The 27463-nt window shown below is 55.3% G+C and overlaps 4 protein-coding genes across 11 annotated transcripts; 2 read left to right on the top strand and 2 right to left on the bottom strand.

The window, feature by feature from the left end:
• Positions 1-14231: 14231 nt before the first annotated feature.
• On the top strand, positions 14232-20480 carry BICDL2 (BICD family like cargo adaptor 2). Of its 2 annotated transcripts, XM_079945984.1 has the most exons (10): positions 14232-14531; positions 16485-16532; positions 16792-17007; positions 17139-17255; positions 17353-17499; positions 18385-18579; positions 18696-18845; positions 19312-19442; positions 19694-19814; positions 19915-20208. In XM_079945984.1, the coding sequence occupies exons 1-10, from the start codon at positions 14250-14252 to the stop codon at positions 20074-20076; spliced, it is 1569 nt and encodes a 522-aa protein (XP_079802110.1). In that variant the 5' UTR covers positions 14232-14249; the 3' UTR covers positions 20077-20208. The 2 variants fall into 2 exon arrangements, with proteins under 2 accessions (XP_079802110.1, XP_079802109.1); XM_079945983.1 differs by lacking the exon at positions 14232-14531 and having other exon boundaries at positions 16405-17007; positions 19694-20480.
• On the bottom strand, positions 20386-23705 carry THOC6 (THO complex subunit 6). 5 transcript variants are annotated; one of them, XM_079945987.1, is made up of 13 exons: positions 23676-23705; positions 22424-22539; positions 22259-22323; positions 22065-22168; positions 21945-21982; positions 21813-21861; positions 21620-21691; positions 21416-21518; positions 21281-21330; positions 21129-21191; positions 20918-21028; positions 20698-20832; positions 20386-20618 (listed from the first exon to the last, which is right to left on the bottom strand). In XM_079945987.1, exons 2-13 carry the CDS (start codon positions 22537-22539, stop codon positions 20538-20540), a joined length of 987 nt encoding a protein of 328 aa, XP_079802113.1. In that variant the 5' UTR covers positions 23676-23705; the 3' UTR covers positions 20386-20537. The 5 variants fall into 5 exon arrangements, with proteins under 5 accessions (XP_079802113.1, XP_079802112.1, XP_079802111.1 ...); XM_079945986.1 differs by lacking the exon at positions 23676-23705 and adding an exon at positions 23512-23556; XM_079945985.1 differs by lacking the exon at positions 23676-23705 and adding an exon at positions 23376-23516.
• Positions 23706-23802: 97 nt separating this feature from the next.
• On the top strand, positions 23803-25264 carry HCFC1R1 (host cell factor C1 regulator 1). 3 transcript variants are annotated; one of them, XM_079945991.1, is made up of 4 exons: positions 23803-23929; positions 24239-24295; positions 24409-24537; positions 24781-25264. In XM_079945991.1, exons 1-4 carry the CDS (start codon positions 23835-23837, stop codon positions 24914-24916), a joined length of 417 nt encoding a protein of 138 aa, XP_079802117.1. In that variant the 5' UTR covers positions 23803-23834; the 3' UTR covers positions 24917-25264. The 3 variants fall into 3 exon arrangements, with proteins under 3 accessions (XP_079802117.1, XP_079802116.1, XP_079802118.1); XM_079945990.1 differs by having other exon boundaries at positions 24382-24537; XM_079945992.1 differs by lacking the exon at positions 24409-24537.
• Positions 25265-25403: 139 nt separating this feature from the next.
• On the bottom strand, positions 25404-27448 carry TNFRSF12A (TNF receptor superfamily member 12A). The gene is made up of 4 exons (XM_079944422.1): positions 27292-27448; positions 26444-26548; positions 26087-26221; positions 25404-26001 (listed from the first exon to the last, which is right to left on the bottom strand). The coding sequence occupies exons 1-4, from the start codon at positions 27383-27385 to the stop codon at positions 25946-25948; spliced, it is 390 nt and encodes a 129-aa protein (XP_079800548.1). The 5' UTR covers positions 27386-27448; the 3' UTR covers positions 25404-25945.
• Positions 27449-27463: the final 15 nt, after the last annotated feature.

Genomic DNA, 27463 nt, shown 5'->3' with positions numbered 1-27463 from the left:
AGCCGCTTAGGGTCTCAAGTTTCCGTCTGATCTTGTCAGGTTCCAAAAGCAGGAGTGGTCTTGGCACATATGGCTTCACCCTTCCAGGCATCTGGTATAATCGAGCTAACAGAGAATATCATCTCTTGCTCTGAGCCTCTTTCAAGGTGTTAATGTAATACTGGATTTCCCTCATGACATAATTCATTTATCCATTACTTTACCCTTAGATACTGTTCCTCCTTCTCTACATTGACACCCAAATGCTTCCACCTTTGGAAGGGACGTTAGGTTCAGCCACCGTGCTGGTCCAGATTGCAGGCAGCTATACTAGTCTAGCCGGTGCCTCCCCCTCGGTCCACAGAGGTTGAGGTCACTGGTGGGCTATCTTTACCAGCATCACTATAGCTGCATTCACTGTCAATGCCAATTTTGTCAGAGGAGGTGAAGGCACATCCTGCCCCATCAGTCCCGTAGGAATTCTGACATAAGGTTTGACGTATAGCTGCTATCTCTTATTTAGGAATCATCACTGTTTGGGGCACTTGTATTTGCAGCCCTGGTCATGGAACCAGGTAGGAAGAAAAAAAGTTGTGATGATGTGGGGAAGAAAGAAAGAAAAAAATGAGTTGTTATATGAGCATCCTCCTCCCTTGGGAAAAACTACATAGTCTTACCAGCATTTCTCCCCACCCTGTCTTCCCCAGATCCACCAGAAAAACAGAGACATCTACCCAGTGGGGACACTCCTTTGGCCACACTCATACCTGTGTCACACAGGGAGGAGTATAAGCCAGCTCTTTAATTGTCCCATTTTAAACAACTAATGCTTTAACTGCTTGCTCCAATTCTCTACCAAACTAGTACTCTGGACATTATGGGCTATAAAGTGGGGTTCTTGGTCTGAAGAAATGATGATCGGCCACCCAAATTGTCACAATATCTTCTGTTCCAGTTCTTTTATATTATTCTGAGCATTTGCATCTACCACCAGCTAAGCAAAGCCCAGTCCAGAATCGGTGTCTATTCCTGGCAGGACCCATCTGTACCCCTCAGGGATACCAGCATTAGTCTCACTTGCCAGTTACGATCCAGGCCTTCCCCCCAGGGAATCTGCCACATAACTATCTCCATTCTCTCTCTCTTGCTTGTTGACAAAACAGCTCTTATTGGCATTTCGTGCCTCAGGGGGTACAAGAGGACCATGTCCAGATTCAGCCCAACTCTGCATTGCTGTAGGGACCCCATGTCCATTTATCTCATGGGCCCAGGTGGCAGCCACCTTAAGGGAACATATAGGAATCTCTGCTTATTAAGTTGGAAGGGGGTTCCAAGGATGGACATTGATGTGCCATGTCCTACTTTCAAGCACCCCTCAAATTTCCATAGTTATTTCCACGGGGCTGTGTCCCATATCGGCATCATTTTATTTATTTATTTTTAATTATTATAATTATTTTTTGGCCACGCTGTGCTGCATGTGGGATCTTTGTTCCCTGACCAGGGATCAAACCAGTGTCCCCTGCAGTGGAAGCCCAGAGTCCTAACCATTAGACCATCAGGGAATTCCCTAGGCATCCCTTTAACAGGCCAGGTTTCCATTGCCCTCCTGCCTGACCGTGAGTCTGTAGAAACCAAAACATAGGGAATTTCCCCACTGCCAATTCTCCCATCATGGCTAGGAAAACAGCTTGCAGTTCAGCCCACCAGACTGATCTGTTTTCACATTCTTTGATCACAGTGGTGGCCTTCCAAAGAGGAGGTTGTCTGTTCACCTTGGAACTGCTGTCCACAAACCAAGCATCTTCTTGTTGGTCAGTTGAGAGCTGTTAATAGGGCACTCACTGTCCAAGTGGTGGAATCCAGAGCTGCTCACACAGATCCGGATTCAGTCCTCAGAGAAGAGAGGCTCCCTCCTCGTGACGGTCTCCCCAGGCAGCGCCATCTTGTGAAAACCATTTCCATCTTATGATGGAACTCTTCTGGGTTCTGCCATCCCCATTAGAGCATTTCTCTGATATCACCCTAGACGTAATGGGTATTTCAGGTTTTAAGATCATTTTATGTCCTTCAGTCATGGGGTAGCTTCAATTAATGTCTGAAAACAAGATAGTAAATAACCCTGGAAACTCTCCAGTTGAAAGTCCCAGTAGTCATCGCTGGGGGGTGCTCAAAGGCTTTTGCCTTAAGCCCCAGTCTACAATCCACATAGGTCTACCGCACAGAGACTCTGTCCCTGCCAGCACCCCACCTTCTATTCAACGCTGTGTAGAGTCGGGCAATCTTACTGGTTCCTGTTTAGCATGTCCAAGTAACCTTGCTTGAAGGGAGGATTTGCACACCTTCTGTTTCACAGTACTAGTTAGGGAAACATTCCCCAGTCAGATACAGTGTCAATCCCTGTAATTGCACTCAGGTAAGAGGCACTTCACAGAAAGTCTGATGGAGTATTCCAATTAGTAGAATTCCAGTTAGTAGAACTTTTACCTTAATTCAATCGACCCTTACATTCCTAGATGTGGCCTCCGCTGGGACTCCATCTACAGGTTTGGAGTTTACAATACCAGGTAGGGGAAATATTCCCAGCAGGACATAATATCCATTCCCATAAAACAATAGGTAAAGGAGACACAGCTTCTTTACATAAAGGCTGTTTAAACATTCCAACTTCCATAGTCTCATGAACTCTTGCACTTCTAGTTCTGTTTTCTCAATCTAATTGCCGCCAAGTCAGGGCTTCACCAACAGGTTTTGGTACCACAATGAGTGGTGAGTGGGGTTCCTGTGTCAAGGAGTCCTGGGAAGTTCCCTTCTTCACTCCCCGACTGTTTCACCCACTGTTGTGCAAAAGGCTTTGGATCAGAGAAGATTCTGGGAAGATGGTGGAGTAGGAAGCACCAGGAATCTGTCTCCCCACCTGGACAACAATTGCACTGGCAGAATCTGTCTGATGGAACTATTCTGGAAGCCTGAAGGCTTACAACTTCCAGGGGAAGGCTTGGACAGTAAATGGCCATCAATTTCAGCTCTCAGTTCAGTAGTAGCTGCCCATCCCCCACCTGGAGAACTTGTAGGAAGGAAGGTGAGCAAAAAAGGACCCTGTCCTCCGAAGATGGGGGATCTGGGCTCTGACGGCTGAGACTGATCAATGCTTCTGATCAGGGAGCTGTAGACCGAGGGGCGGCAGCCATTCTTGTGGCAGCTCGCCCGCTGCTGCAGCCCCCGCCCATCTGGCTGAAGTAAATGCCAGGGGATTTAAAGGCCCCGGACCCCTTTATAACCCCTTTCTTTTTCTTTTTAAATTAATTTTTATTGGAGTATAGTTGCTTTACAATGTTGTGTTAGTTTCTACTGTACAACAAAGTGAATCTATACATATACATATATCCCCTCTTTTTTTGGTTTTCCTTTTCCTTCCCATTTAGGTCACCACAGAGCATTGAGTATTAATCCCCATCTTTTAACGATTTTCCCCTTTCAGGAGTCAGACATTAAAGACTAGAACATTAAAACAAAACAAAACAAAACAAAAAACCTGCATCTATGGGGAAAATTAGCAAGTGACTGCGTGTGCCCAAGGAAAGGCTCAGAAAAGACCTAAGAACACATTAAGTTCACACCTCAGTCACAGAGACAGCCTACAACATTCCAAAAAAAAAAAAAGCCCCCAAACAACAACAAAAAACAGCAAACCCTGGGGAGGGGGAGAATCTGACTTCCAGAGTTACCACATTATTAGATTTAAATGTCCCAGTGTTCAACAAAAAATCACAAGGCACACAAAGAAACAGGAAATATGGCCAGTTCAAAGGAAAAAAAAATCAACAGAAACTGTCCTTGAAAAGACTTAATGGCAGGCAACTACTACAGGATTCCACTCATATGAGGTACTTAGAGTACTGAAACTCACAGAGACAGAAAGTACAGTGGTGACTGCCAGGGGCCAAGGGTGGGGAGAAGGGGTAGTTTGTGTTTAATGGGGACAGAGTTTCAGTTTTACAAGCTGAAAGGAGTTATGGGGATGATGGTGGTGATTTCTGCCCAGCATTGTGACTGCATGTAATGCCGCCAACCTGTACACTTAAAAATGGTTAAGGTGGGGCTTCCCTGGTGGCGCAGTGGTTGAGAGTCCGCCTGCCGATTCAGGGGACACGGGTTCGTGCCCTGGACCGGGAAGATCCCACGTGCCGTGGAGCGGCTGGGCCCGTGAGCCATGGCTGCTGAGCCTGCGCGTCGGGAGCCTGTGCTCCGCAATGGGAGAAGCCACAACAGTGAGAGGCCTGCGTACCGCAAAAAAAGAAAAAAAGGTTAAGACAGTAAATTTTATATATGTGTATTTTACCACAATAAGAAAAAAAAGTTAATGTGGAAAACAAAAAAAGAAGGCAGACAAAAAAATAGATCATGCTATATGATTCCAGTTATATTTAGCAAATGCAAACCAAACTAGAGGGATAGAAAGCAGATCAGTGGTTGCTTGGGTGGGGTTAGGGGGAGGCAGAAGGGAGGAATTTAAACCGAGCAGAACACTGCGGTACCCCCGCCTCCCCCCAAGTACAAAGGCCCTTCCAATGTCCCCTGCCTCTTGTTTGTAGAAAAGCTGAAGTCTCCCAAGCCTCCCTGAGTCACAAAAGGGCAGGCTCAAGTAGTTAATGATCAGGACAATAGAGTCATAGAATCTTTCAGTGTCTGATGCACATTCTTGAGTTGCTTTACAGATACTGTAACTGTCCCCCAGAGGGAAAAAGCATGATGACCAGACTGCAGCCATGACATAAGCTGCTCCATTTTGAGAAGTACTGACTCTTTGGCTAGCACAATTCCAAGTACTGGCCTCAAGAGAATGCGGTTAACACTATTGCTCATAATAATCTGTATCTTTGTGGGCGTCAAAATAATTGTAGCGGGCTTCCCTGGTGGCGCAGTGGTTGGGAGTCCGCCTGCCAATGCAGGGGACACGGATTCGTGCCCCGGTCCGGGAAGATCCCACATGCCGCGGAGCGGCTGCGCCCGTGAGCCATGGCCGCTGAGTCTGCGGTCCGCGACGGGAGGGGCCACAGCAGTGAGAGGCCCGCGTACCGCAAAAAAAAAAAAAAAAAAAAAAAAAAAAAAATTGTAGCTCGCTAGGCCCGTATATGTAAGTGGGCAACTAAAATTGTCAGCAAAGAGATGTTATAGAAGCATGTCAGCATCTTCCACTCTAAGACTACGACACCCTATATCAGCAGGAAGAAGTTACAGAAGATGGACCTTCGCCCCTAATCCCTTAGAAATGGAGTGATGTCTGACAATGGGGATCTGTAAGCAGCTTTTTGCAGGAAAGAGCTCTTTGCAGGAAAGAGCTCTTTGCAGGAAAGAGCTCTCTGCAGGAGGTCCCTTTTGTCTTGTCACTTTAGCAAAGCCATATTGTAACTAACTTCCGGCCCAAGCACACCTTTCAAATCTTTTGATCACACAACACTTAGCCTAACCTGATTCTTTCCTTAGATCAAAGAAATAGAAATGAAGAATAAGGAATTAACAGATGACTAGATCTTTTTCCTAGCTTCCCCTTCAGTAATCTCGTGAAGAAACTGTGTGAACAAGGTGGCATCTAAAGAAAGATCACAAGGAGTCGACAAGGCTGCACCCAACGGGAGATGGTGATGATTCTGACCCCCTATCTCAGTGATTAACTGAGGGGACTTCCCCGGTGGCACAGTGGTTAAGACTCCACTCTTCCAATGAACTCAGATCCTACTTGCCAGCGAGGTGCGGTCAAAGAAAAAGAAACTGACAGTCAGTGATTAACTGAGATTACCTCCCCTTTTTCCCCTTTAAAAACTTTCATGGCCAAGCAGAATCTCCAGAGCTGGTTCTGGGACTTGAGTCCGACTTCTCCCCAGGTTGCTAGCCCCCTAATTTTTTTTGTTTTTTGGCCATGCCACGCATCATGCGGGATGTGGGATCCCGGATCCCAACCAGTGATTGAACCCGTGCTCCCTGCAATGGAAGCATGGAGTCTTAACCACTGGACCACCAAGGAAGTCCTTCTTTCCTCGCGTTTTCCTCTTTGTTTCATTCCTATTAATATTCGTTTTATTCACCTTATTTCTTAATAACCCTTTAAAAATGTTCACCCTGCCAAGACCTGTCTCTTGTCTCTTGATTCTCTCTGCCTTTCCCCATTTTTTTTTTTAATAACTAAATTTATTTATTTATTTTTGGCTGCGTTGGGTCTTTGTTGCTGGGCTTTCTCTAGTTGCAGCGAGGGAGGGCTACTCTTCATGGCGGTGGATTCTCTTGTGGAACACAGGCTCTAGGCACGTGCGGGCTCAGTAGTTGTGGCTCGCAGGCTCTAGAGCACAGGCTCAGTAGTTGTGGCGCACAGATTTAGTTGCTCCGCGGCATGTGGGATCTTCCTGGACCAGGGCTCACACCCATGTCCCCTGAATTGGCAGGTGAATTCTTAACCACTGCGCCACCAGGGAAGTCCCCCCATTTTCTTGTTAATTAACCTAATTTTTTTTCTTTAGTAAGACCCATGAGGGGGAGCTGGGACCGCAGATTTATAAGGCTTCCTGAACTGTCCTTCAGTTTTGCAGCAGTCGGGTTATGTGGGGTACCCATGCAAAAGGGCCACCCCCCAACCAGAGGGTGGTCGGGGTAAGGGGCGTATTTTGTGGGCGAATATTCAAGTCATTTTAAAGCCAGCCCCAGGTGGCTAGCATACAGAGTTGTCAGCCACTTCATCTGCAGTGTTCCACTTGGCATTTATGGGGCGAGATGGATAGTTCTCCTTCTCAGGGTAATCAGACCTTACTGTGGCTTTTATTCAGTCTACCAGGCTGGCTGTTCCCTCGGGAATAACCTCCTGTGGGTCTGGATCACTTATAACCATCTGTGATTCTTTCATACTGAGCTGTGGGTCCTGAACAACCCAGACATGCCCTTCCACTCTGCAGACTCAAAACCAAAGAACAGCCCCTAAGCTAGTTACTCTCACAATCCATTTCAAGAAAGGGTCTTCAAGAAAGTGATGATACTGATCCACGAAATGAAAAAAAGCCCTCCACACTGTCCCCCTGTTTTCAGCAGTTTCTTGGTTTTGCCCTTCCCCCCCCTTGACTACCTTCCTGGTGACCTGAGGTCTCAGAGGTTCTTATGGTTGTCCCTGCATGACTTTTCCCTCAGTGGGTGGCATTAGGCTAGTGGCCAAAGCTCAGACTCACCAAAATCTGATCAGTATCAATGTTCCACCCAGCACTCTCTTTTAATTTCATTTTAGCTGTTACCAATAACAATAAACAATTGAATCATTTGCTGTTTTCTTAGTAGTTTTCATTTCCTTCTGCCTCAATTGAACCAACTCCCTGGGAGTTGGGTCCATCCCTAAATTCCATTGCCAGCTTTTACCTTTAGTACCTGAATACAGCACAGCTGCTTCTCCAGGCCATGGGTGACCACATGGCCACCAGGAATCAAAATCTCCGCATCCCCTGCCCTTTTATCCTTTCTCTTCCCAAGCCACATGCTTCCATGAGTTCTAGCAAATCCCACTTCACTGACACCAACTTAATGAAAACCTCACTTCTCCTGGCATCCCCATTTACAAGGATTTCAGGAGCTTTGTACCAGGAACTGAGGGCAGAGACCGATATATATTTTTTCTATTATCTCACACCATGTTTGTCATCAGATTGGCAAAAATTAAAAAGTCTGATGATGCCAAGTATTAGCTAGGTACGGGCTAGATGAAACTCACACTCTGCTGATAGGAGTGTGCTTCCTGGTTGCTCCATGATGGGATCAAACCCTCCACACAAAATTTGGTTCAGAGGTGAAGACTGATGAGGTCACACATAGCCAGAGAGTAGGATAAGATTGATGACTCACATAATGAGGCTTCCTGGGAGGAGCAGGGCAGGTTCCCAAGCAGGTCAGAAATGGCTTGAGAGAGTGAGGAGGGGCTTTCACTGTGGTTAGGGGGTGAGGCTGGATTGAGGGCCCCTCCACACTGGCCAGGGCTTTCCTGAATTCAATTTCCTGCCTGTGCAAGGGAGCAAGCATCAGGGCCTTCTTATCAGCTTGCCCAGATGTGGGACACAAGAGGGAAGAGGGAAGCCTGAGGCTTTCAGGTTATCAGCAAACATCAGAAATGGAGTTGGACTTCTGATTACAGAGTGTAAATTCATACCTACCCTTTGGAAACCGGTTGGGCGATATTTAATAAAACTGAAGAGTATAACCTCTGTGGTAGGTAAAAGATGGCTGCAAATTCTTCTCTACACCTCCTGTGGGGAGGTGGAATCCACTCCTTTCCCCTGGAACCTGGGCTGACTCAGTGCCTTACCTGACCAGTAGCATGCTGTAGAAGTGATGGTTCTGGGAACTTCTGAGTCTTAAGAAGCCTGGCAGCTTCTGCCCAGGCTTCTTGGAACCTCGTTTTTGGGGAAGTCGGCTGCCACGTGAGGAGTCTGGGATAGCCTCGCTGGGAGGAAATCCAGGCAGACGTGTGCAGAGGCTGCGTGAAGAAAGAAACACTATCTCGTCCCAGCTGACCCAGCCAGCCAGCCCAGGCGCCAGACTTGGGAGCGGAGAAACCATCTGACGACTCCAGCCCCGGCCACCATCTTACCTGCAACTGCATGAGATCCCGGCAGAGCCCAGCCAACCCTCAAAACTGTGAGAGAGAAAACCAAATTGCTGGGCTTCCCTGGTGGCACAGTGGTTAAGAATCCGCCTGTCAATGCAGGGGACACGGCTTCAAGCCCTGGTCTGGGAAGATCCCACATGAAGCCTGTGCGACACAACTACTGAGCCTGTGTGCCTAGAGCCTGTGCTTTGCAACAAGAGAAGCCACCACGATGAGAAGCCCGCGCACCGCAATGAAGAGGAGCCCCCGCTAGCCAAAACTAGAGAAAGCCCACGTGCAGCAATGAAGACCCAACGCAGCCAAAAATAAATTTTAAAAAAAGTTCTAAAGAATAATTAAAAAAAAAAAAACTTGCTGTTCCAAGCCTCTAAATGGTGGGATAGTTATTACCCAGCAAGAGATCACTGGAACACCTCCCCCCACTGATTCTACTTCTAGAATGATGACAGCATAAAATTTCCATCCAAGTGTCCATGGAGATCTACGTACAAGGATGTGCATTAGAACATTGTTTATAATGTTGAAGAAGTGCCAGAAGACTAAGTGTTCATTGATAGGAGAGTGGAGAAACAAATCGGGGCATAAACATTGGATGAAATACCTTACAGCTGTTAAGAACAAACTAAATCTAAATACATTATCCTGGATAAGTCTGAGAAACATTTTGGAAAACAGCTGCTTGTATTCTTCCCCCCAAAGTCAATATCCCGAAAGACACATAAGAAGGCAAGGGGAGTGGGACTTCCCTGGTGGTCCAGTGAGTAAGACTCCATGCTCCCAATGCAGGGGGCCTGGGCTCAATCTCTGGTCAGAGAACTAGATCCCGCATGCATGCCGCAACAGAAGATCCTGTGGGCCACAACTAAGACCCGGCACAGCCAAAATAAATAAATAAATATTTAAAAAAAGAAAAAAAAAGAAGGCAAGGGGAGTATTTCAGATGAAAGGGGTCTAAAGAGAAATGTTCAGTCGATCACATGTGATAATGGTACATGATTATGTAGAGGGATATCTGCGTCCTCAGAGATGCAAGGTGAAGTAGCCAATGGTTTAGTAAAATGTGTGCGAGTGTGTGTCGTGTAAGAGAGCAAGAAAGCAAATGTGGCAAAATGTCCACCATTGGGAGCTTAAGTGGAGGGTATTCATTGTGTTATTTCAGCAACTTTCCTTTAGATTTGAAACTTCTCAACCCTATTGATTCCACTGATATGTATGACATGGATGAATCGCAGCAGCATTATGCTGGGTCAAAGCAGCCAGGAGCAGGGACTTCCCTAGCGGTCCTGTGGTTAGGAGTTGGTGCTTTCACTGCCACGACTCCATTCAGAGAGCAATCTGGAAGAGGCAAAGTAAAGCAGATCAGTGGTTTCCAGGGGATAAGACCTGCGGAAGGAGCACGGGGAGCTCTGGGTGATGGACCATGGAGCTGGGAGAGCAGTGTGGGAGAGATGCCCGTCGGGGGCTCAAGGAGGAGCCAACACTGCCCACACCTTGATTTCAGGCTTCTGGCCCCCAGAACTATGAAACAATACATTTCTGTTTTTTGAGCCATAAATTTGTTATGGCAGCCCTAGGGAATGAATACCTACCAATAAAGTCAATTTTTTTTTTAAGTTGGGAAAAAACTTGGAAATATCAGGCTAAATGAAAAAAAGCAAGTTACAGTATTCAGTGCAAAACATTTTATAGGAAAGTTTTAAATGCCCCAAACAATACTACTTATTGTTCATAGACTCTGTATCTGTCGTAAAAGCCCAGAGGCACCTTGGTCTGGAAGTGCGCCATTCCCTGGGTTGCCTCACTGGAGGGGGTGGGGCATTCTGCTGGCTTCCGCTGCCCAGCAAAGGCTGCCCAAGTCCTTGTGAAGTCTGTGGAGGTTTCCCCAGGGAGGAGACACCAGGACTCACCAGGTGGTTAGGAAGGCTGGGGAGAGCATTCAGGGCCGAGCCAGAGCTTGGAGGCTCCAGGAAGCTGGCTTGCTTGGGGGGTGGCTGGAGACCAGAGGGCTGGGTTATTATCATCCCTGCTCTTATCTAGACATGTCCCAGCATCCCTAGGGCTTCCCTGGGGCCACTCTGTCACTCTTATCCATCTTCACCTGTGATCAGCAGGGAGGCTGGGGAGAGGGGAGCTGGGGGACAGGGGAGGGGCTGGAGACCAGGACTCAGGTCCAGCAGGGAGGCTGGAGGCCAGATTCAAATGTCCAAAGAATGACTGGGGCTGGGAACCAGGCAAGCTGGGATGAGAGGTCGGCTATGCAGCCACAGACAAATCACTTTGCCTCCCTGAGCTGGTAACCTGTCTGTGAATGGCAATGACTTAATAGGGTTGCTGTGAGGATGAAATGCATTGTAATACGTGTGGTGAGTCATTTCTTAGGGCCCTGCTGAGGATCATGAGCACAGCCTAAGCGCTGGTACTTCACCCTCATTGAATTCTCAGAACTCCATAAGCTAGGAACTGTGATCGCCTCTGTTTTACAGATGGGGAAACTGAGGGCTGCAGAGGCCAGTCAGCTGAATGACACAGGTACACACAGCTGACATGTGACCAAACTGGAATTTGGATTGAAGCCATGTGATGCCAGCACCCGAGAGCCAAGCTCTTTCGCTGTTTGTTTTATTGGTGCCTTTCTGGTTTATAGGTCTACACCTCCTCCAACTTCCTGGGTGGACTGTGAACCTCCTTTGGGAATAGGGCCTTGAGCACTTCATCTCCAGGTGAGCCCACCCCCTGCCTGGCAGGAGGGGGGCTCAGGGAGTGGAGTGTGGGTGCATTACACCTGGGGCCCCGGGTGGTCCTGGTATTTGGAGGGAGTTAGGTGGCAGCACCGAGGCAAGGCTGGGGTGTCTCCAGCCCTCTGAAGTCTGCCAGGCTGTCCCACAGGTGCTATGGGAGAATGTAGTAGCCTTGCCAGGCAAGGCAGCCCACAGACCCCTTTGCAATGTAATTGGTACCCCTGCTCTGTGCTGGCAGGAAACCTTGTCCCAGCCCCGGACGCAGTAGTCCCAGCCCCCGAACCATCCCTCCAAGGAATCCTTGCATCCATTTCCCCACAAGTCAGGAGTCCCAGCTCCCATCTTCCTCCTGTTTTTCTAAAACTCAGCCAGATAGGACTCCAGTCCTCCAAGACTCAGAAGCCCTGACCCCCCCAGCCAGAGGGGCAGGGAACCCAGCTGATACTGGCTGGCAAAAGCTGATTATGGACATTTCTGCCCATCTCCACATTCAAGGATGTCACATCAGTAGCTTGAAATCAGCTTTGGAGGGAGTACTTACAGCACAGAAATTGGCAAAAGCAACAACTCAGGGCATTCTTTTTCCCCAGAGAGTCTGTTGTTAAAGTGTTACCAGCATACCATTGCTCCCAGCCCTCCATCTGTCCCTACTCACCAGGACAGGAACCCCTTTTACAGGGACCCAGGGAGCCCTGGAAGTCTGAGGAGACTCCTGACAAGCCACCAGGCCACGGCAGGGGCATCCCCCGCATGCCCAGGCTGCACTGGGCTGGACCCCAGAACCCAGGCCTGGATCCTCCCACTCTCCATACCCAGACCTCTGCCTCTGCCTCTGCCTCTGTGCAGCCTGGGAACTGAGAGCCTCAAGTTGGGAGGCGCACAGGCTAAGGTGTGGTTACGGGCAAGTCACTTTAGCTGTCACCTACAGCACGGGAATCAGCATAAGAGCACACACCCTGAAGTCACACTCGCGCTGCTCACATTCAAGTTCTGTCCATGTGACCCCAAGCAAGTTAGATTCTCCCTGGCCCTCAGTTTCCTCATCTGTAAAATGGGGATAATAGTAGTTCCTGCTTCATTAGGATGTCATGAAAGTAAAGAAGTTATCCCCATATAAGAAGATATTATTACTTAGCATATTACTTAGCATTAATACATGTTAGATTTGTTGTTATTGTTAATAATTTCCTATCCCACAAGGGAAGTTGTGAGGGGAAAGGAGCTGACATATATACTCAGGGGTCTGCACACAGCAGGTGGTCAGTTAATGGGCCCTGTCGTTTTCCGATGGCGGCAAGATGGGTCACTGGCTCTGACCTGGGTCGACGCGACTTTCTTTGGGCCCCACCTGGCCATTCCGGCCACCAGGGGGCGCCCCAGCCTTGCCCGTGGCACCGCCCCCTCACCTGTGCGGGCAGTTCACCTGGCGCCGTCTCCGGAAGAGGGGACCGGGGCCGCGGGTACCTCGGAGGGAGCCCGGCGTCGTCGGGTGAGAGCCTAAGGGGCGCCGAGGATGGGGGCCCTTCAAGTTTTGGGCGGACCGGGCCGGAGAGAGTGGGCGAGTGGGGCATGGGGCGGGGCAGGAGCGGCCGGGCCGGACTCCCGGGGCCGGGAAACGGGGGACGCGGGCAGGAAGGAAGGCAGGAAGGCGGTGGCTGGGCTAACGACGCCTAGGGTTGGGTGTCGAGGCGTGGGGACCCTGACGCCTGGGCTGAGGTGCTAATAACTGGTAGCTCGGTGCCGGGAGGGGTGAGGAGGAGGGATACCCCTGAGTCCCAGAGTGGTGTTGGGCCTGCAGAGGCCACGTCAGGGAGACCCCCAGCCTGGCCGGGGGGCATTTGGGCTGGGACTGCCGCTGATGCCTGGGTCCTGAGAGTAGGCCTAGGGTCGGACACATGGCGAGGGGAGGAGGGGAAGGGACAGACGTGTGTGCGCGCGTAGGGGGTGGAGAACCTCAGGAGTGCTGGAGAGGGGTAATATGCCAGGAAAGCCCCATGTGTCCCCTCCCTCCTGAGCCCTGGAGCCCCTGAACTGCGGGCCCTGGCGGCCCTAGGGGAGTGCCACCAGGCTCCCATCCCCAAATCCGGGCGGGAAGTAAACAGAAACCTGGAGTGGACGGTCGGGCGGCAGTGCCGGCACAACCTGTTACCTCGCCGGCCCGCCCACCCGCTCAGGGCCTGGAATCTGAGGGACTGGGGCCAGCAATCCAGAAGGGGTGGGCTGAGGGTCTGGGCACCTAAGTTCAGGATGGGGACCTGAGAAAATAGGAAAACAAGGGCCAGGAGGGCTGGGGGGCAGGGAACTTGGGCCTGGGCTTCTGGAAAGGGAGGGTGCTGGATTTCTGGGGGCTAAGGGCTCAGGACACGGAAGTTCACAAGGCCCTGTATTCTTGGGAGAAGAGGCTGGACTAATCGCAGAGTCCTGAGTCCCAAGAACCTGGGTTCTGGGAAGAGTTTCTCAGCTGGTAAGAGGCTGGGAGCCAGAACAGCTGGGTCATGGGAAGAGGGGGGTGGGGACTGTCACTGGGGTGGCGTGTGGTCCTGGAGCACTGGGAGAAGGTTTCCTGGGAGCAGAAAACATCTGCTAGAGGCAGAAGCCTGGACAGCTCTTTTCCTGCTTCTCCCTGCCTCAGTTTACCCTGGGGACATTAAAGGAGCTGGACAGCCAAGACACAGATCATTAACCCTTCATGGCCCAGGGAGGCCCTGGCTGCAGGACCGAGAGGGCCAGCAGGCAGGTGAAGAACTGCAGGAGAGCCACGTCTTGGCCAGTGTGTGTGTGTGGGGGGGGGGGGGGGTGCGGGGCAGGGCAGTGAACCCCTTTGGGCTGCGGTGTAGAGTGTCATGCAGCTACCTCTCCCCACAGACCTACCTGTCCCCACAGACACTGCAGGCACCATGAGCTCCCCAGAAGGGCCCAGCTTCCCATCCGGGCTGCTCTCCAGGGGCACCTCCCCCAGCAGCAATGAGGGCTTCTTCCCCTTCATGCTGGAGCGGCGGGACTCATTCCTGGGAGGGGGCCCAAGGCCTGAGGAGCCCGAGGACCTGGCCCTGCAGCTGCAGCAGAAGGAGAAAGACCTGTTGTTGGCCGCAGAGCTTGGCAAGATGCTTCTGGAGCGCAATGAGGAGCTGCAGCGGCGGCTGGAGATGCTGAGCGCCCAGCACTCCGAGCATGAGGAAGTGAGCTGACAGCAGAGGGCAGGGCTGGGGGGATGGAGGACAGGGGAGGGACCAGGCAGGGGGGCAGGGAGAGGAAAGCCAGGCAGGGGGATGCTTCTGGAACAGCAGTTCAGGTCTGGGACCAGCCTCCCTGGCAGTGTTGCCCAGTGGTTAAGAACATGGGCTCTGAGGGCAAGACAGGACCTGGGTTCAGATCCCTGCCTGGCTTTGTGACCTTGGGCAAGCTGCTGGACCTCTCTGAATCTTGGGTCTGTCTCCTCAGCAGTATTGCCAACAGATCCTGGGCTCTCTCCCTGCCTGGCTCTGGGCTAAGCACTTTCCATGCATCATCTCAGTCAATTCTCACCCGGCTCTGGGAGATATGAACAGTTCCCTCTGCCCAGGCTGTGGTCAGCCACACTCTCACCCTGGGGGTCACATCTGGTCCCCTAAACACCCTAGACACCACTGACTCCTGTATCCATGTCGTCGGCCCCACACCCTCCCCACCTGGCCACCTAATGGGCATTTCAACATAAGTGGCACTGGATTCCATGACCCCATCCCCTGCTGTCCCCACCCCAGCTTCCCGCCGTAGGACCAGAGCCTGCACATCTCTGTGACCTCTCCCTCCCACACTGGCAGGCCCTGTTGATTCTTCTTCGAAACTAGATTGTGAGTCTACCCACTTCTCACCGTCTCTCCAAGCTGGCTGCAGCCCCATCATCTGCCCCAGACACTGCAGCTGCCTCCTCACTGGTCCTCAGCTTCCACTCTTGCCCCCTGAGCCCCTTCTCCATGGGGAAGCCAGAGGGATCCTCGAAAATTGCAAATCAGATCATTTCAGTCCTTGCCCAGAATCTCTCAGTGGCTCCCCCTCACATTTAGAATGAAACCAAAACTCCTCCCCTTGTGACCTCCTTGACGTCAGTCATCTCAGCCACGCAGTCCCTTCTCAGAGGGGGCCTTTTTTCAGTTCCCTGAGCAACCCACGCTTATTGCCTCAGGGCCTTTGCACTTGCTGTCCCTTGCTGTAGCCCTCTTCCTTCTTGCCCTGCAGGAGTCAACAGACATCACTTCCTCCTGAAGGATCCCCACCCCACCCCACTCCTTTTCATCACTTACCAGGGTTTCTTTAGAGCTCTTAATGTTCCCCCTCTGAAACTACCTGGTTCAATGAAGTGTCCATTTGCCTCTGGACTCTAAGCTGCTTCAGGCACGGAACTTGGTGGTCTCACTTACTGCTGACAAAGACTCCAAAACAGGGTGAGCTCAGGAAATATTGGATGGATGGATGGATGGATGGATGGATGGATGGGACTTGGAGATATTAGGGAACTTGCCTTACCACAAAGCAGCAGCAGAGCAGGACAACGGCCAGGACAATCAGACCCCGAATCTGTGGGCTCCATCCTAGAGCTGTGTTGCCCCCACAGTATTTGGTTAAGGGCTTGGCTGCCTGGGTTAGAATCCCGGCTCCACTAACTCACTGTGTGTCCTTGGGCAAGGCTTTTAACCTCTCTGAGGCCCAGTTTCCTCATTTGTAAAATGAGGATGTTAAGGAGTCTAAGTCTCGTGGAGTAAATAAAATAATATAAAGTACTAGCACAGGCCCTGGCAGGAATGCCTGCTAATCATTGTAGCAGCTGTGATTAGCTTCACCTTCCTGCGTGGACAGTCTATGACGGGGAGGCAGGAGACGCTGGCCCCCTGACTTGCCTGCCTCCACAAGCTGGGCATCTGGGTGTGCCAGGAGCATCCCCCTGCTGGTTAGACAGGTTTGGGGGAGGGCAGGCAGAGGCCTGGGGCCAGGGTGTGGCTAACCAGGGTTAATTAAAGGGAGCTAGCCAGGAGGAGCTGGGGGAGAGGGACGGAGCAGAGAGGCTGGGCAGAGGCCGAACCTCCCGAGCCCCTGGAACCCAGGTGTGTGAGGCCATGGGCCGAGGCTTCAATTCTGCCAGACTCAGGCGCCACAAATGGCGCCTACGCCCTCGGGTCCAGAAGCCCTGGTGGCAGCCAGAGGTGAGTGGGCATCAGGGAGCCCCGCCCAACTCTGGCCCAGGGTCAGCTCCTCCTGGAAGCTTCTTTCTATTGCTCCCCCTCCTCCTCTGCTGTCTGAGGCTGTGTCTTGCCCTCTGCCCACTTCCTCCCCGGCTCTCTCATGTTTCTGGTTTTCAGGCTTGTCTCAGACCCCCCTTGGACTTTCTTTGGGTCTCTGTCTCCCTGCGTCCCCTCCAGTCTCACCTCTCCCTGTCTCTACCCTCTGTCCCGGCCCCCACAGCGGCTGCAGCAGGAGAACCATGAGCTCCGCCGAGGCCTGGCAGCCCGGGGAGCTGAGTGGGAGGCCAGGACTGTGGAGCTGGAGGGGGACGTGGAGGCCCTTCGGGCCCAGCTGGGGGAGCAGCGTTCTGAGCAGCAGGACAGCGGACGGGAGCGGGCACGCGCCCTCAGTGAACTCAGTGAACAGAACCTCCAGCTCAGCCAGCAGCTGGCCCAGGTGGGACGGCTCTGACCCCGGGTCCCTGGGAAGGAGTGGCAGATACCTGGGTCCTGGTGGGAGTGGATGCACTGGGCTTGGTGTTGTGGCTTGGGCCAGCTGAGGGCTCCACTGCCTCCCCCCACCCTCAGGCCTCCCAGACTGAGCAGGAGCTTCAGAGAGAATTGGATGGCCTTCGGGGTCAGTGCCAGGCCCAGGCCTTGGCTGGGGCAGAGTTGAGGACACGGCTGGAATGTCTGCAGGGGGAGGTGAGTGCCAGCTGGGTCTGTTGAGCCTGGAAGGCTGGCTGGGAGCTGTCTGTGCCTGGCCTAGCCCTTCCACTCCAGCTCTGAGGCCTTTCCCCAGAATCAGATGCTCCAGAGTCGCCGACAGGACCTGGAGGCCCAGATTCGAGGTCTGTGTGAGGAGGTGGAAAAGGGCCAGGGCAGGCTACAGGCAACCCATGAGGAGCTGCTGCTGCTACGGCGGGAGAGGCACGAGCACAGTCTGGAGGTGACTAGTAGGGTTGGGGTGGGCAGCTGCATCCAGCCAGGGCCTTGGCCACTGCCTCAGGGCTTCCTGGAAGAAGACACCAGAGCTGGGTCACTGGGAGCCCTAACAGCTGGGCCAGAAGAGCACAGGCATTAGCACAAGGGCAAGTGGGAGCCATAAGCTACTGAGCAGGGGCAGTAATCTTAGAATGCATCAGAGACTGGCATCTGGGAGGCCAGGGATGGGGCTGAGGCCAGAACTCAGGGCAGAGATGATAGGGACCTGGACCAGGTCTGGGCTGTGAAAATGGAGGAAAGGAAATGAAAAGAGGCAGTATGGCTTGATGTTTGAGATCTCAGGAGTTTGCATTTTGTGGTCAAATTACCTGGGTTCTTATTTCAGTGTCCCTTCCTACTATTGTGGAACACCAGCCTCAGTTTCTCCATCTGTGAGATGGGATGTAATGGTACATGGCTGTGGTAAGGGTGTGAGACACTCAGCACATTGCCCAGCTTAGAAGAAAGGATCAGTCAATGCTGGATGATAGCACTAGTGAGAGAGTTAGAAGGTAGACTGGTATGGTCGGGGGAGGGGGTGGGGCTTTTCGAGGTGACCTGGTGGGGTGGGACTGGAGGGACGGTGATGGGAGACTTTGAAGCCGGGGCACCCATCGGCGCCCTGCTTTATAGGGGAGGAAATTGGTGTCTGCCGAGGGTAACTGCGCGGCCCAAGGCAGCCCAGCGATCCGGGAGTGGGAGCCAACTTCAGCGCTGGGCTGCGCGGACGCGCGGAGCTGCCTGACTCTCTGCGGCGTGCCGGCGCCCCCTGTGGGCCGGCCGCGGGATGCCGGTGGCGGGAGCACCTGGCTGACCGCACTTGTTTCACTCTGTGGTGGGTTGGTCGCAGCTGGAACTCGCGCGCTCCGAGGCGGGGGAGGCACTGAGTGCGCTGCGGAGGCTGCAGCGGCGGGTCTCGGAGCTGGAGGAGGAGTCGCGCCTCCAGGACGCCAACATCTCAGGAGCCTCGCTTCAGTCAGAGCTTGCCCATAGCCTCGACAGCAAGGACCAAGACCAGAACGCGGACAAAGGCGGAGATGCTCTGGTGAGCTCTCGGCCCACCAGCCTCTACACGTACCATCCAGGAGGGCTGCAGACTCCGTCCCTCCTTTTTTTCCCACGAGGTTTGACACTGCACTGACCAGTTTCTTTGGTGAATAGGCCACTCTGCCCCCAGAGACCCAAGAGGCATCCAGCCACCAGCCTTCGCCCCAGGAGGAGAGGTTGGAGCCTCCCAGGAAGCGAGCATCCCTGAGTCCAGCAGAAATACTGGAAGAGAAGGAGGCGGAAGTGGTCCGGTTGCAGGATGAGGTGGGGGGAGCATAGTACTGGACGCAAAGCCCCTCTCAATGTCAGTTTCTCTTTCCCATCTACATCTCCGAACCTTTGCCCACGAATTCCCCTCTACCTGGATAGCCCTTCAACCCAACAAACTTGCAATCATGTTTGAAGAGTCAGCCTGTATGTCACCTCCTCCAGGAAGACTTCCTGAACTACACTGCCCCTTTAGTCCCACCTCCCAATGCTTCTCCATGCATCCTTCCTGCAGGCTTATACCACCCATCTAGCCCCGACCAGCCCCACCCCTCTAGGCGCTCAGAAAATTCATCTCCAGCACAGGACCACAACTGTCTGGGTTGTTTGTGGAGCAGGCGGGGATGGGGGGGGTGGGGGAGGGGGCGGGAGGGCAGCGAGCTGGAGTCCAGGCTGCCTGGAAGAGTAAGAGCTGGGGCACTCAGGGGCCTACCTGCCTTTCTGCACCTTACCCTGTCCGCAGATAGCGCTGCAGCGGGAAGAGCTACAGTCCCTGCGGGAGGAGCTGCAAAGGCAGAAGGAACTGCGGGCGCAGGAGGATCCCGAGGAGATCTTAAGCGGTGCCCTCTCGGATCGGGACGAGGCTGTGAACAAGTGAGCATCTGCCACCATCCACCACCGCCCCAGGGGGGGCTGCAGGCCCCCAGGACACTCTGGCCTTTCTGGGTCTCGGATTCCCTCCCGCGAGTGCTATAATTGTCCCCACTCCGATGCAAGGGCCCTCTAACCTCCCTGGTTTCGGTATTAGCGGCCTCACTCCCGCCTGCGTCCAGGAGCCCCCAACCACCACTGTTCGCTGACGCCCCAGCGCCCTCGTACCTGCTCTCTGCCCCTCGCTCTTGCAGGTCCCTGGAACTGGCCCTGGAGCTCAGCCGTGTTTCTCTGGAGCGGGACTCCCTCTCCCGGGAGCTGCTTCGCACCATCCGCCAGAAGGTGGCGCTGACGCAAGAGCTGGAAGCCTGGGAGGTGAGGGGCGGTGCCGGCGGGGCGGTGCCGGCGGGGCGGTGCCGGCAGGGGCGGTGCCGAACGCTGACCCGACCTGCCGGCCCGGCCGCCCTGTCCGCAGGACGACATGCAGGTGGTCATCGGGCAGCAGCTGCGATCACAACGCCAGAAAGAGCTGAGTGCGGCTGGATCCGCCCCGAGCCGCAACCCGCCGCGCCTCTCGCTGCGCCTGGGCCCTGGGCCCGCCGGCGGCTTCTTCAGCAACCTCTTCCGAAGGACCTGAGCGCCTGGTCGAGGGGGCCACCTTTGCCCTCTTTGGCTCCCTTTCCTCTTCTGGCCAGCGGAGCAACGGGCCCCGACTGTCTGCCAAAGGCGGCTGGTGCCCTCTCCACCCCGAGAGGCTGGGCAAGGGCTCACCGGGAGCAGGGGCCAGCTTCGGGGACCAGGTACCCCAGGTGGGTGGCAGGGGCAGGTGTGGCAGAGCTGTTTTTCGAATCTATATAAGTCTATCTTTCCCAGGGACTAGGCCCCCTGGCCCCCGGCATGCTCCAGGACAGGGTTGAGGGTGGGTATTTATGTATCAAGCTCAGAAAGAGTAATATATAAATCATTGCACTGACTTGGCCTCCATTCTTGGGAAAAAAGCACATGAAAAAAAAAGGCCCCAAATTTTATTAGTATAAAAAAAAGAAAAAACCAAACCACTCCGAACCCCTGAGATGGAGGTGGGGGTGTTGCTGGAGGTCAGAAGGACAGGGAGAAAGCTCGGTAGCCCAGATTGGTGAAGACATCCACCCTGCAGCTGTTGCCTGCAGCTGTCAGGACCTAGAGGCAAGAGGGGAGTGACTGACCTGCCCACATGCCCTGGCCTCCCAGGATCCCCACTGCCCCTTGCTGAACCCACCTTGCACTCAGGGGCTGCTGGTTGCTGGTTGAGGCTGAGGCTTAGCAGCCCTGGGGAGGAGCCAGGCACCTGGGCCTTGAGCTCCCCGCTCAGCTGCCACTGATTGACACAGCGACCCTGTCCAGCTGATAGAATCTGTGGAAGACAAGGAGGGGCCTCAGGGTTCAGGGCTGCAGGGGGAGCGGGGCAGGGCTGGCAGAAGCAAGACAGAGGGCCTCACCAAGTCCTGGTAGAAGGTAACGTGCTTCTGTGGTGCCCGCATGGGGAAGACGGTGGTGGGTGTGGAGGATCGAAGGTGCCAGAGGGTTAGTGCTGGACCACCTCCACAGACCTGGGCAGAAAGGTGGGGGTCCCCAGCCGCCATGAACCACAGGCTCTCAGCTGGACAGGGCCTGGAGCTGCCACCCCATCCTGCACTCTGCCCGGCTCACCATCCAGTCGGAGTCAGTTGCCAAACACCCAATCCAGCGCCCATTGTGGGGCCTCGAGCACTCCTGGGAGGGAGGAGGAGAATAGAGGAGGAGGTGAAGACACAGGAGATGCCCAGGAAGGAAGAAGGACAGAGCATGGGGTGCGCCCTCACCTCGTGCTTGTAGACCTCAATCGTCTGGACCTCCTTGGCCGTGCGGAGGTCTGTGGGGGAAGAACCATAAAAAGTACCCTCCTTGCCCCAGCCTCCCTTACCACCATCTTTCCCTCCAATCAGACATTCCCTTACCCCAAAGCCGCACGGCCCCATCCTCGCCACCTGACAGCACCTCGGGGCTCCGCTCCCGCAGTGCCAGGCAGTGGATGTAGTCTGTGTGGCCCCAGAGGGCCCGCTGCAGGGAGAGGGGCAGTGTCAGGACAAGATCCAGGAAGGATGCTGCTGCCCCTGCTCCCCCACCCCGCCCCTGCCACTCCAGTTCCACAGCCCTCTCACTGTGAAGGTCCCCGTCTCAAGGTCCATCGTATGCAACTGACAGTCTCCCCCCGCCAGGATGAGGGAATTCTCCTGCAGAAGAAGGAAGGATGGGGTCAGAAGAGAATGTCAAGTCAGAACAGGGAGAGGGGAAGGATTAAAATTTGGGCCCAAAACAGGGCAGGGCAGAGCCCCGATTAAAAAGGGCTCAAACCTTGGGGACGAGAAGCAAAGCATTGATCTCAGGTACTTCCAGACTGGTCCTGGGAGAGGGAAAGCAGAGTCAGCTCTTGTGAGGCAGTACCTTCACCCCCACATGCCCTCTGCCCACATGGGCCTGGCTCACCTGTATGGGGGCTGACGACGCCACAGCTCCTTACAGCCCTTCATGGAGGAAAACACTGGGTGACCTCAAAGGCTCTCTCTGGGTCTGGGCACCTCACCCTTCCCCCAGCTCCACACTCACCTTCTTAAGGATCTCTGCCCAAAGCCAGGCCTTCACCTCCCCATCCCCAGCACTGAGCAGATGTCGATCAGTGGAGACCATGCTGTAGACGGGTCCATCGTGGGCTAAATGGAAGTACAGAACCTGAGTGACCCTGTCCTGCTCCTCTCGTCCACCCGGGGGTTCCCTAAGCTGGCCTCAATGCCTGCACCCACCTTGGAAGGTCACCATGGGCTTCTTACTTTCCTCTTTGGCCTCAGAGCTCAAAGCAGCAGACAAGCTGAAAGGAGAGGGGCCTGAGAGTCAGAAGCAGGGGGCATCAGCCCCAGGAGGACCAAGTGCCAGAGCTAATGGATGGTGGGGAGCAGGGGCAAGGGTACCTAAAGATGGCTATCTGCCCGTAATTGTTGCCGGCTGCCAGGAACTTCCCACAGGGTGAGACATTCTGGGAAAAAATGATCATGTGCAGCCGCTGCAAGGCCTGAAATACTTCCATCTGTGGAGAGAGGCTGGATGAAGGCTGTCTGGGGCGTCTGGGACCCCTGAACCACACACTCCTTCCTGCTTCCCCTGCTGCAGTCCGGCCTCCCGCCGCAGTCCGGCCTCCCACCGCACTGACTTCTCAGTTCTCCTTTTTATAGCCCACCAAGCAGGCACCTGTCCATATAGTCCCAGGAGTGGCTCGAAGAAGGAGGTGAGAAAGGGGAGAGTTGAGGCTTGATGCCTACTGGAACTTTTGTTGACCAAGGACTCAGCCTCTCCTCCACGTTTCCTCAACTGTCAAAAGGAGCCCACTGGAGATTTCGTCACGATTGGACGAGCTACTGTATATAAAAAGCTTCGCACAGGGCTGCCTCGGAGAAACCGCTTAAAAAGTGGCTCTAGGGGCTTCCCTGGTGGCGCAGTGGTTGAGAGTCTGCCTGCCAATGCAGGGGACACGGGTTCGTGTCCGTGGGATCCCACGTGCCGCGGAGCGGCTGGGCCCGTGAGCCATGGCCGCTGAGCCTGCGCGTCCGGAGCCTGTGCTCCGCAACGGGAGAGGCCACAACATTGAGAGGCCCACGTACCGCAAAAAAAAAAAAAAAAAGAAAAAAAAAAAAGTGGCTCTATTACTCCAATACAGAAAAACGTACTGACTCCTAATCCGTATCCTGACTTTCATGTTAGGCCCCTGAGGTATTTCTGGGTTACTCTCCCTCCCTCGGGTCAGAATCCGAGTCCCACCAACAGCCCACGCAAAACAGGTCTTGAGCGCACGACTCCTTGCCGGCCCCTTCGGAGCCGGGCATGGACTACAAACCCCAGAAGGTACCACGCATCACGCCCCCTCACCTGACCCAGAGGCACCGCTTGCGGCATGGCTCGCTCCATCTCGAGAAATAAAAGTCCCAGAGTGCTCCGCGCGCGACGGAGCCTCACGAGACCGGAAGTGCCGGCGAGCGCCTCCCTTTCGCGGCGCGTCACCTACCCAACACTGGTGGCGGGTCCGGCGTGAAGGCGGCCGCCGCGTAACCCGAGTCCCAGGAGCGGAGGTGACCGCCAAGAAGGTCCCAACACTAAGTGGCGCCCTCCTCAACGCCACTACACCAGGTCCCTTCCCCTACCTCCCCTCCCCTACCCCGCTGAACCGACCCGCCTTCCAGTCGCGTGCCGTCCGTCTTCCGCGCCTGCGTGGAACCTGGCCGCGCGCGCGCGCGCCTAAAGCCACGCCCACGTGTTGAGCCACGCCCTCGGAGGCTCCGCCCCTGTCGCCCGGATCCCACCCCTCCGCTCGCAGGACCCCGAACACCAATGATCTTGCAGCAACCCCTGGAGCGAAGCCCCCAGGGTCGGGCCCGGCGCGACCCGCGGGCTGACTCAGGGGCGTCCCGAGGCCTGGACGCGAGGTGTGTGTGGGGGCCCTGGGTGGGCCTGGCCCGGGGGCCCAGGAGCTTTGCTGGGCCCTCAGGGCTGGTCTGCAGGATGACACGCGGTGGGGTTTATCGGCAGGGCTTGGGCATGAGTTAAGACAGGATTGCAGACTCTGGACAGACTCCGAGGCAGGCTTCTGGATGGTCTGGGAGAGGAGGTGACTTAGGCGTCAGCTGAGACAGGGTTGGGCTGGGGGCTCCTGGCTGACGCTGCAGGCTTAGTTGGGCAGATCCTGGGGATGGGTCCAAGAGGGTGGGGTGCTCCTGGCTCTCTTTTCTTCCCAGCTCCCCTCTCCGAGGACCTGTGCCCATGAGTACCAAGCGTCGCCTGGAGGAGGAGCAGTGAGTTTGGGGGCAGGGAGGGACTCCCAGCAAGCCCTCTGTCACCTCAGGTCCCCATCAGACTACCTCTCTTCTGAATATCCCAGGCTGCCTGCCTCCTCGTCTCTCCCCAGGGAGCCCCTGCGCAAGCAGTTCCTGTCTGAGGAGAACATGGTCACCCATTTCTCTAGACTCAGCCTGCACAATGACCACCCTTACTGCAGCCCCCCCATGGCTTTCCCCCCAGCTCTGCCCCCACTCAGGTAGGCACAATCCACAATCCACTAGCTGGGCCTTCTGGAGGATCATACCCAATCCTCAGAGCCAATCTCCAGGCTCTGCCTCATCTTGCTATTTTTAGCTTCTAGCCAACCTCTGTTGTTTCCCTACTTGGCTCCTTGGAAGGTGCCAGCAGTCCAGGAGCCCCTGGGGACCTGTACCAGGTGGGGTGTGGCTCTGCCAGTCCAGCCTCAGCCCTGTGCCGTGACTGTCATTTCCTCTTCCAGAAGCCCTTGCTCTGAGCTGCTTCTCTGGTGCTACCCTGGGAACCTGATCCCTGAGGCGCTCCGGTTGCTGAGGCTGGGGGACACCCCCAGCCGCCACTATCCTGCAACCCCAGCTGGGGACATAATGGAGCTCTGAGTGCTGGGGGGCAGTGCCCCTGCCCACCTTCCTTCTTCCCCACAGCAGGGGAGGCCAGCACTCCCACGAAGGGAGCAGCTGCCCTGCTTTTCCTCCAGACCAGGCCTCTGGGCACAAGGACCTTCCCCCAACAGAGGACACTGAGCCCCACGGAGCCCTGGGGTGGGAGGCGCAGGAGCATGGGAAGGGAGCCGTCCCCTCCCCAGAGAACTGAATAAAGATTGCTGAGCAAATGAAGGCTACAGTGTGGAACCCAGGGCCTTTGGGAAAGGGAGGGCAGGGCAGGGGTGCTGGATGCTGGGGTTTCTCCTCAAGATCTTCCCTGGAAAACGGTCAGGGCACAGCCAGGTCCTGGCAGGCTGGGCTCAGGCATTGAGAATGTGTGAGTCAGAGCCTCACCCCCACCCCCGCGGCTGACTCACTCCTCCCTCCAGCTCTGGGAAGTCAGGCTGGGATTATGCTACTCTCCAAACCATTTAAAGTTAAAGATTCTTTTATTAATAAATTCTCTCCCCCTCCAAACTTTCTTCCCAAAATAAATATCTCCCCCCTTTTGGGGGTTGGAGGGGCAGTGTCTTAGGGCCAGCCGTGCTAGAGGGCCAGCCCCCTAGAGTTAGGAACAGGTCCCTAGCCCCCCAGGCTGAGACCCCCTGGTGGAATTTCAGTACATCTGAGTGGGTGGGTCCTGATGTTGTGTCTGTCTCTCAGGTCAGCCTGGCCCCCAGGCCATAGTGGGGGTGGGGGGACCCTTGTGCAAATGCTATGGTTCCTTAGTGTCAGCTGTCTGGCATGAGCCAGCCAGGGTCTCCTTTTCTATTCTGGAGCCAGAGTCAGGGCAGTCAGACACCTTGGAAGGCCCTTCTGAAGCCTGGACCCAGGCCTCAGGTGACTTGCTGTCCCCCATCCCTCCACACCCCTGTGGTTGGAGCAGCCTGGCTCTGGCTGTGTCTGGGAGGCTGGGGCTGGCTCCAGAATGAATGAATGAATGATGAGTGGGCGCAGCCTCCTGCTGGCAGGGGGCGCTCACTGTCACTGGATCAGGGCCACGCCAGGACAGCCCTCCCCGCCGGTCTCCTCGATGGGGGCTGCAAGATAAGAAGAGGGGCATCAGGAGCGGGGGAGTTGTTGAGGAATGATGAGGGGCCGTCGGGCGGGCAGGGGCACACTTACTGGTAAACTTTTCTCTCCTGCGGCACCGTCTCCAGACCAGGAATCCGGAAAGCAGCCCCAGAACGAGGGCCAGGCTCAGGGCACCCCCAAGGATGGGCCACAGCAGCCTGAAGGAGGCTGGAGGGGCCGCAGCGCCTGGGGGCGGGACTCCAAGTCAGACCTCGCCCCTCTAGGGACCAGCCCCGCCCCCTAGATCGGAGCCTTAAGCCTTTCCTCCACCTTGGTCCCTACCCCAGTCAGAGCCCCTTCCTCAATCCAGCCTCTCCCAATTAATTCCACAGATCTGCTCCCCTCTCCACCCAGCAACCCTCTCCCCCAGACTGGGGTCCGCTCGCCTCTGGCCCCGCCCCCACTCACAGCCCAGGCAGAAGTCGCTGTGCGGTCGCGTGGGGCACGATGCGCAGTCCATGCACTTGTCTAGGTCCGCGCTCCAGGAGCTGCCGCGAGAGCAGGGGGTGGTGCCTGGGGAGGGGGCCACGAGTCAGAGGCGGGGGGCGGCTATTTTTGGGGCTGAGGTCAGGGTCGGCCGGCTCGAATAACGTGAGTCACCGGCGCCCTCCCTCCACATTCCTCACAGGTGACCGCACGGCCCGACCGGGACACGGCAGCGCGGGGGAGAGGGGGGCGTAGTGCGGGACGCTGGGGGAGTGGGTCAGGTCCCCATAACAGCCCCCCCGCCGCCGCCGGCGGGTGACTCATTCCTGGGCACCGGGCCCGACCCCGGTCCCTCCCCCCGCATAGCTGGGCACTGAAGTCACCGGATGGAAGGGGGCACCCCACATGGTATGGGGGGCACAGACCTCCGTGCCTCTCAGCACCCCCCCAACTCTCCGGTTAAGGGGGGTGGGCAGACCCGGTATTGATCAGGCTGGGGGCGTGCCACCTTACCGGACGGGACATCCCTCCCTCAAACTTTTCTTCTCTCTCCACTTCCGAGTCCAGACTCAGGACCGAAGCCTCCCCCGCCCCCCAAGTTGGACAGGCGGGAAACTGAGGCCCGGACTACGGATGAAGCTGGGAGCGAGATGGGACCTCTCCTGGCCAGGGAGCGCGGTGTCTGGAGACCACCTGACCCCGGATCCCCATGTCCGCCTAGTCCCCCCAGTTCTGCCCCCTCCTCTAGGCCCCCAATGACGGCTCCCCGATCCCGGACCTGGGAGTCCTCCGTCTCCCACGCCCTCCCGCCCAGCCCGGGCCGGGCATACCTGGCACTCGCTCCCCGGCCGCGGCGCTCAGCAGCGCCAGCCCGAGCCCCAGCACGAAGAGCCGCGGCAGCGGGCGTAGTGGGCCAGGAGACATGGTGTTCGTCGGGCGGCGGCTGCAGTCTGCGCTGGCCGCCAGCGTACCCGGGCAGACAGCAGCGGCCCCGCCCCCGCC

This window comes from Stenella coeruleoalba (genome assembly GCF_951394435.1).
Source record: "Stenella coeruleoalba genome assembly, chromosome: 15".
NCBI lineage: Eukaryota > Metazoa > Chordata > Mammalia > Artiodactyla > Delphinidae > Stenella > Stenella coeruleoalba.
The sequence above is the reverse complement of the archived record's forward strand: the minus strand, read 5'-3'. Positions and strand labels throughout refer to the sequence as shown.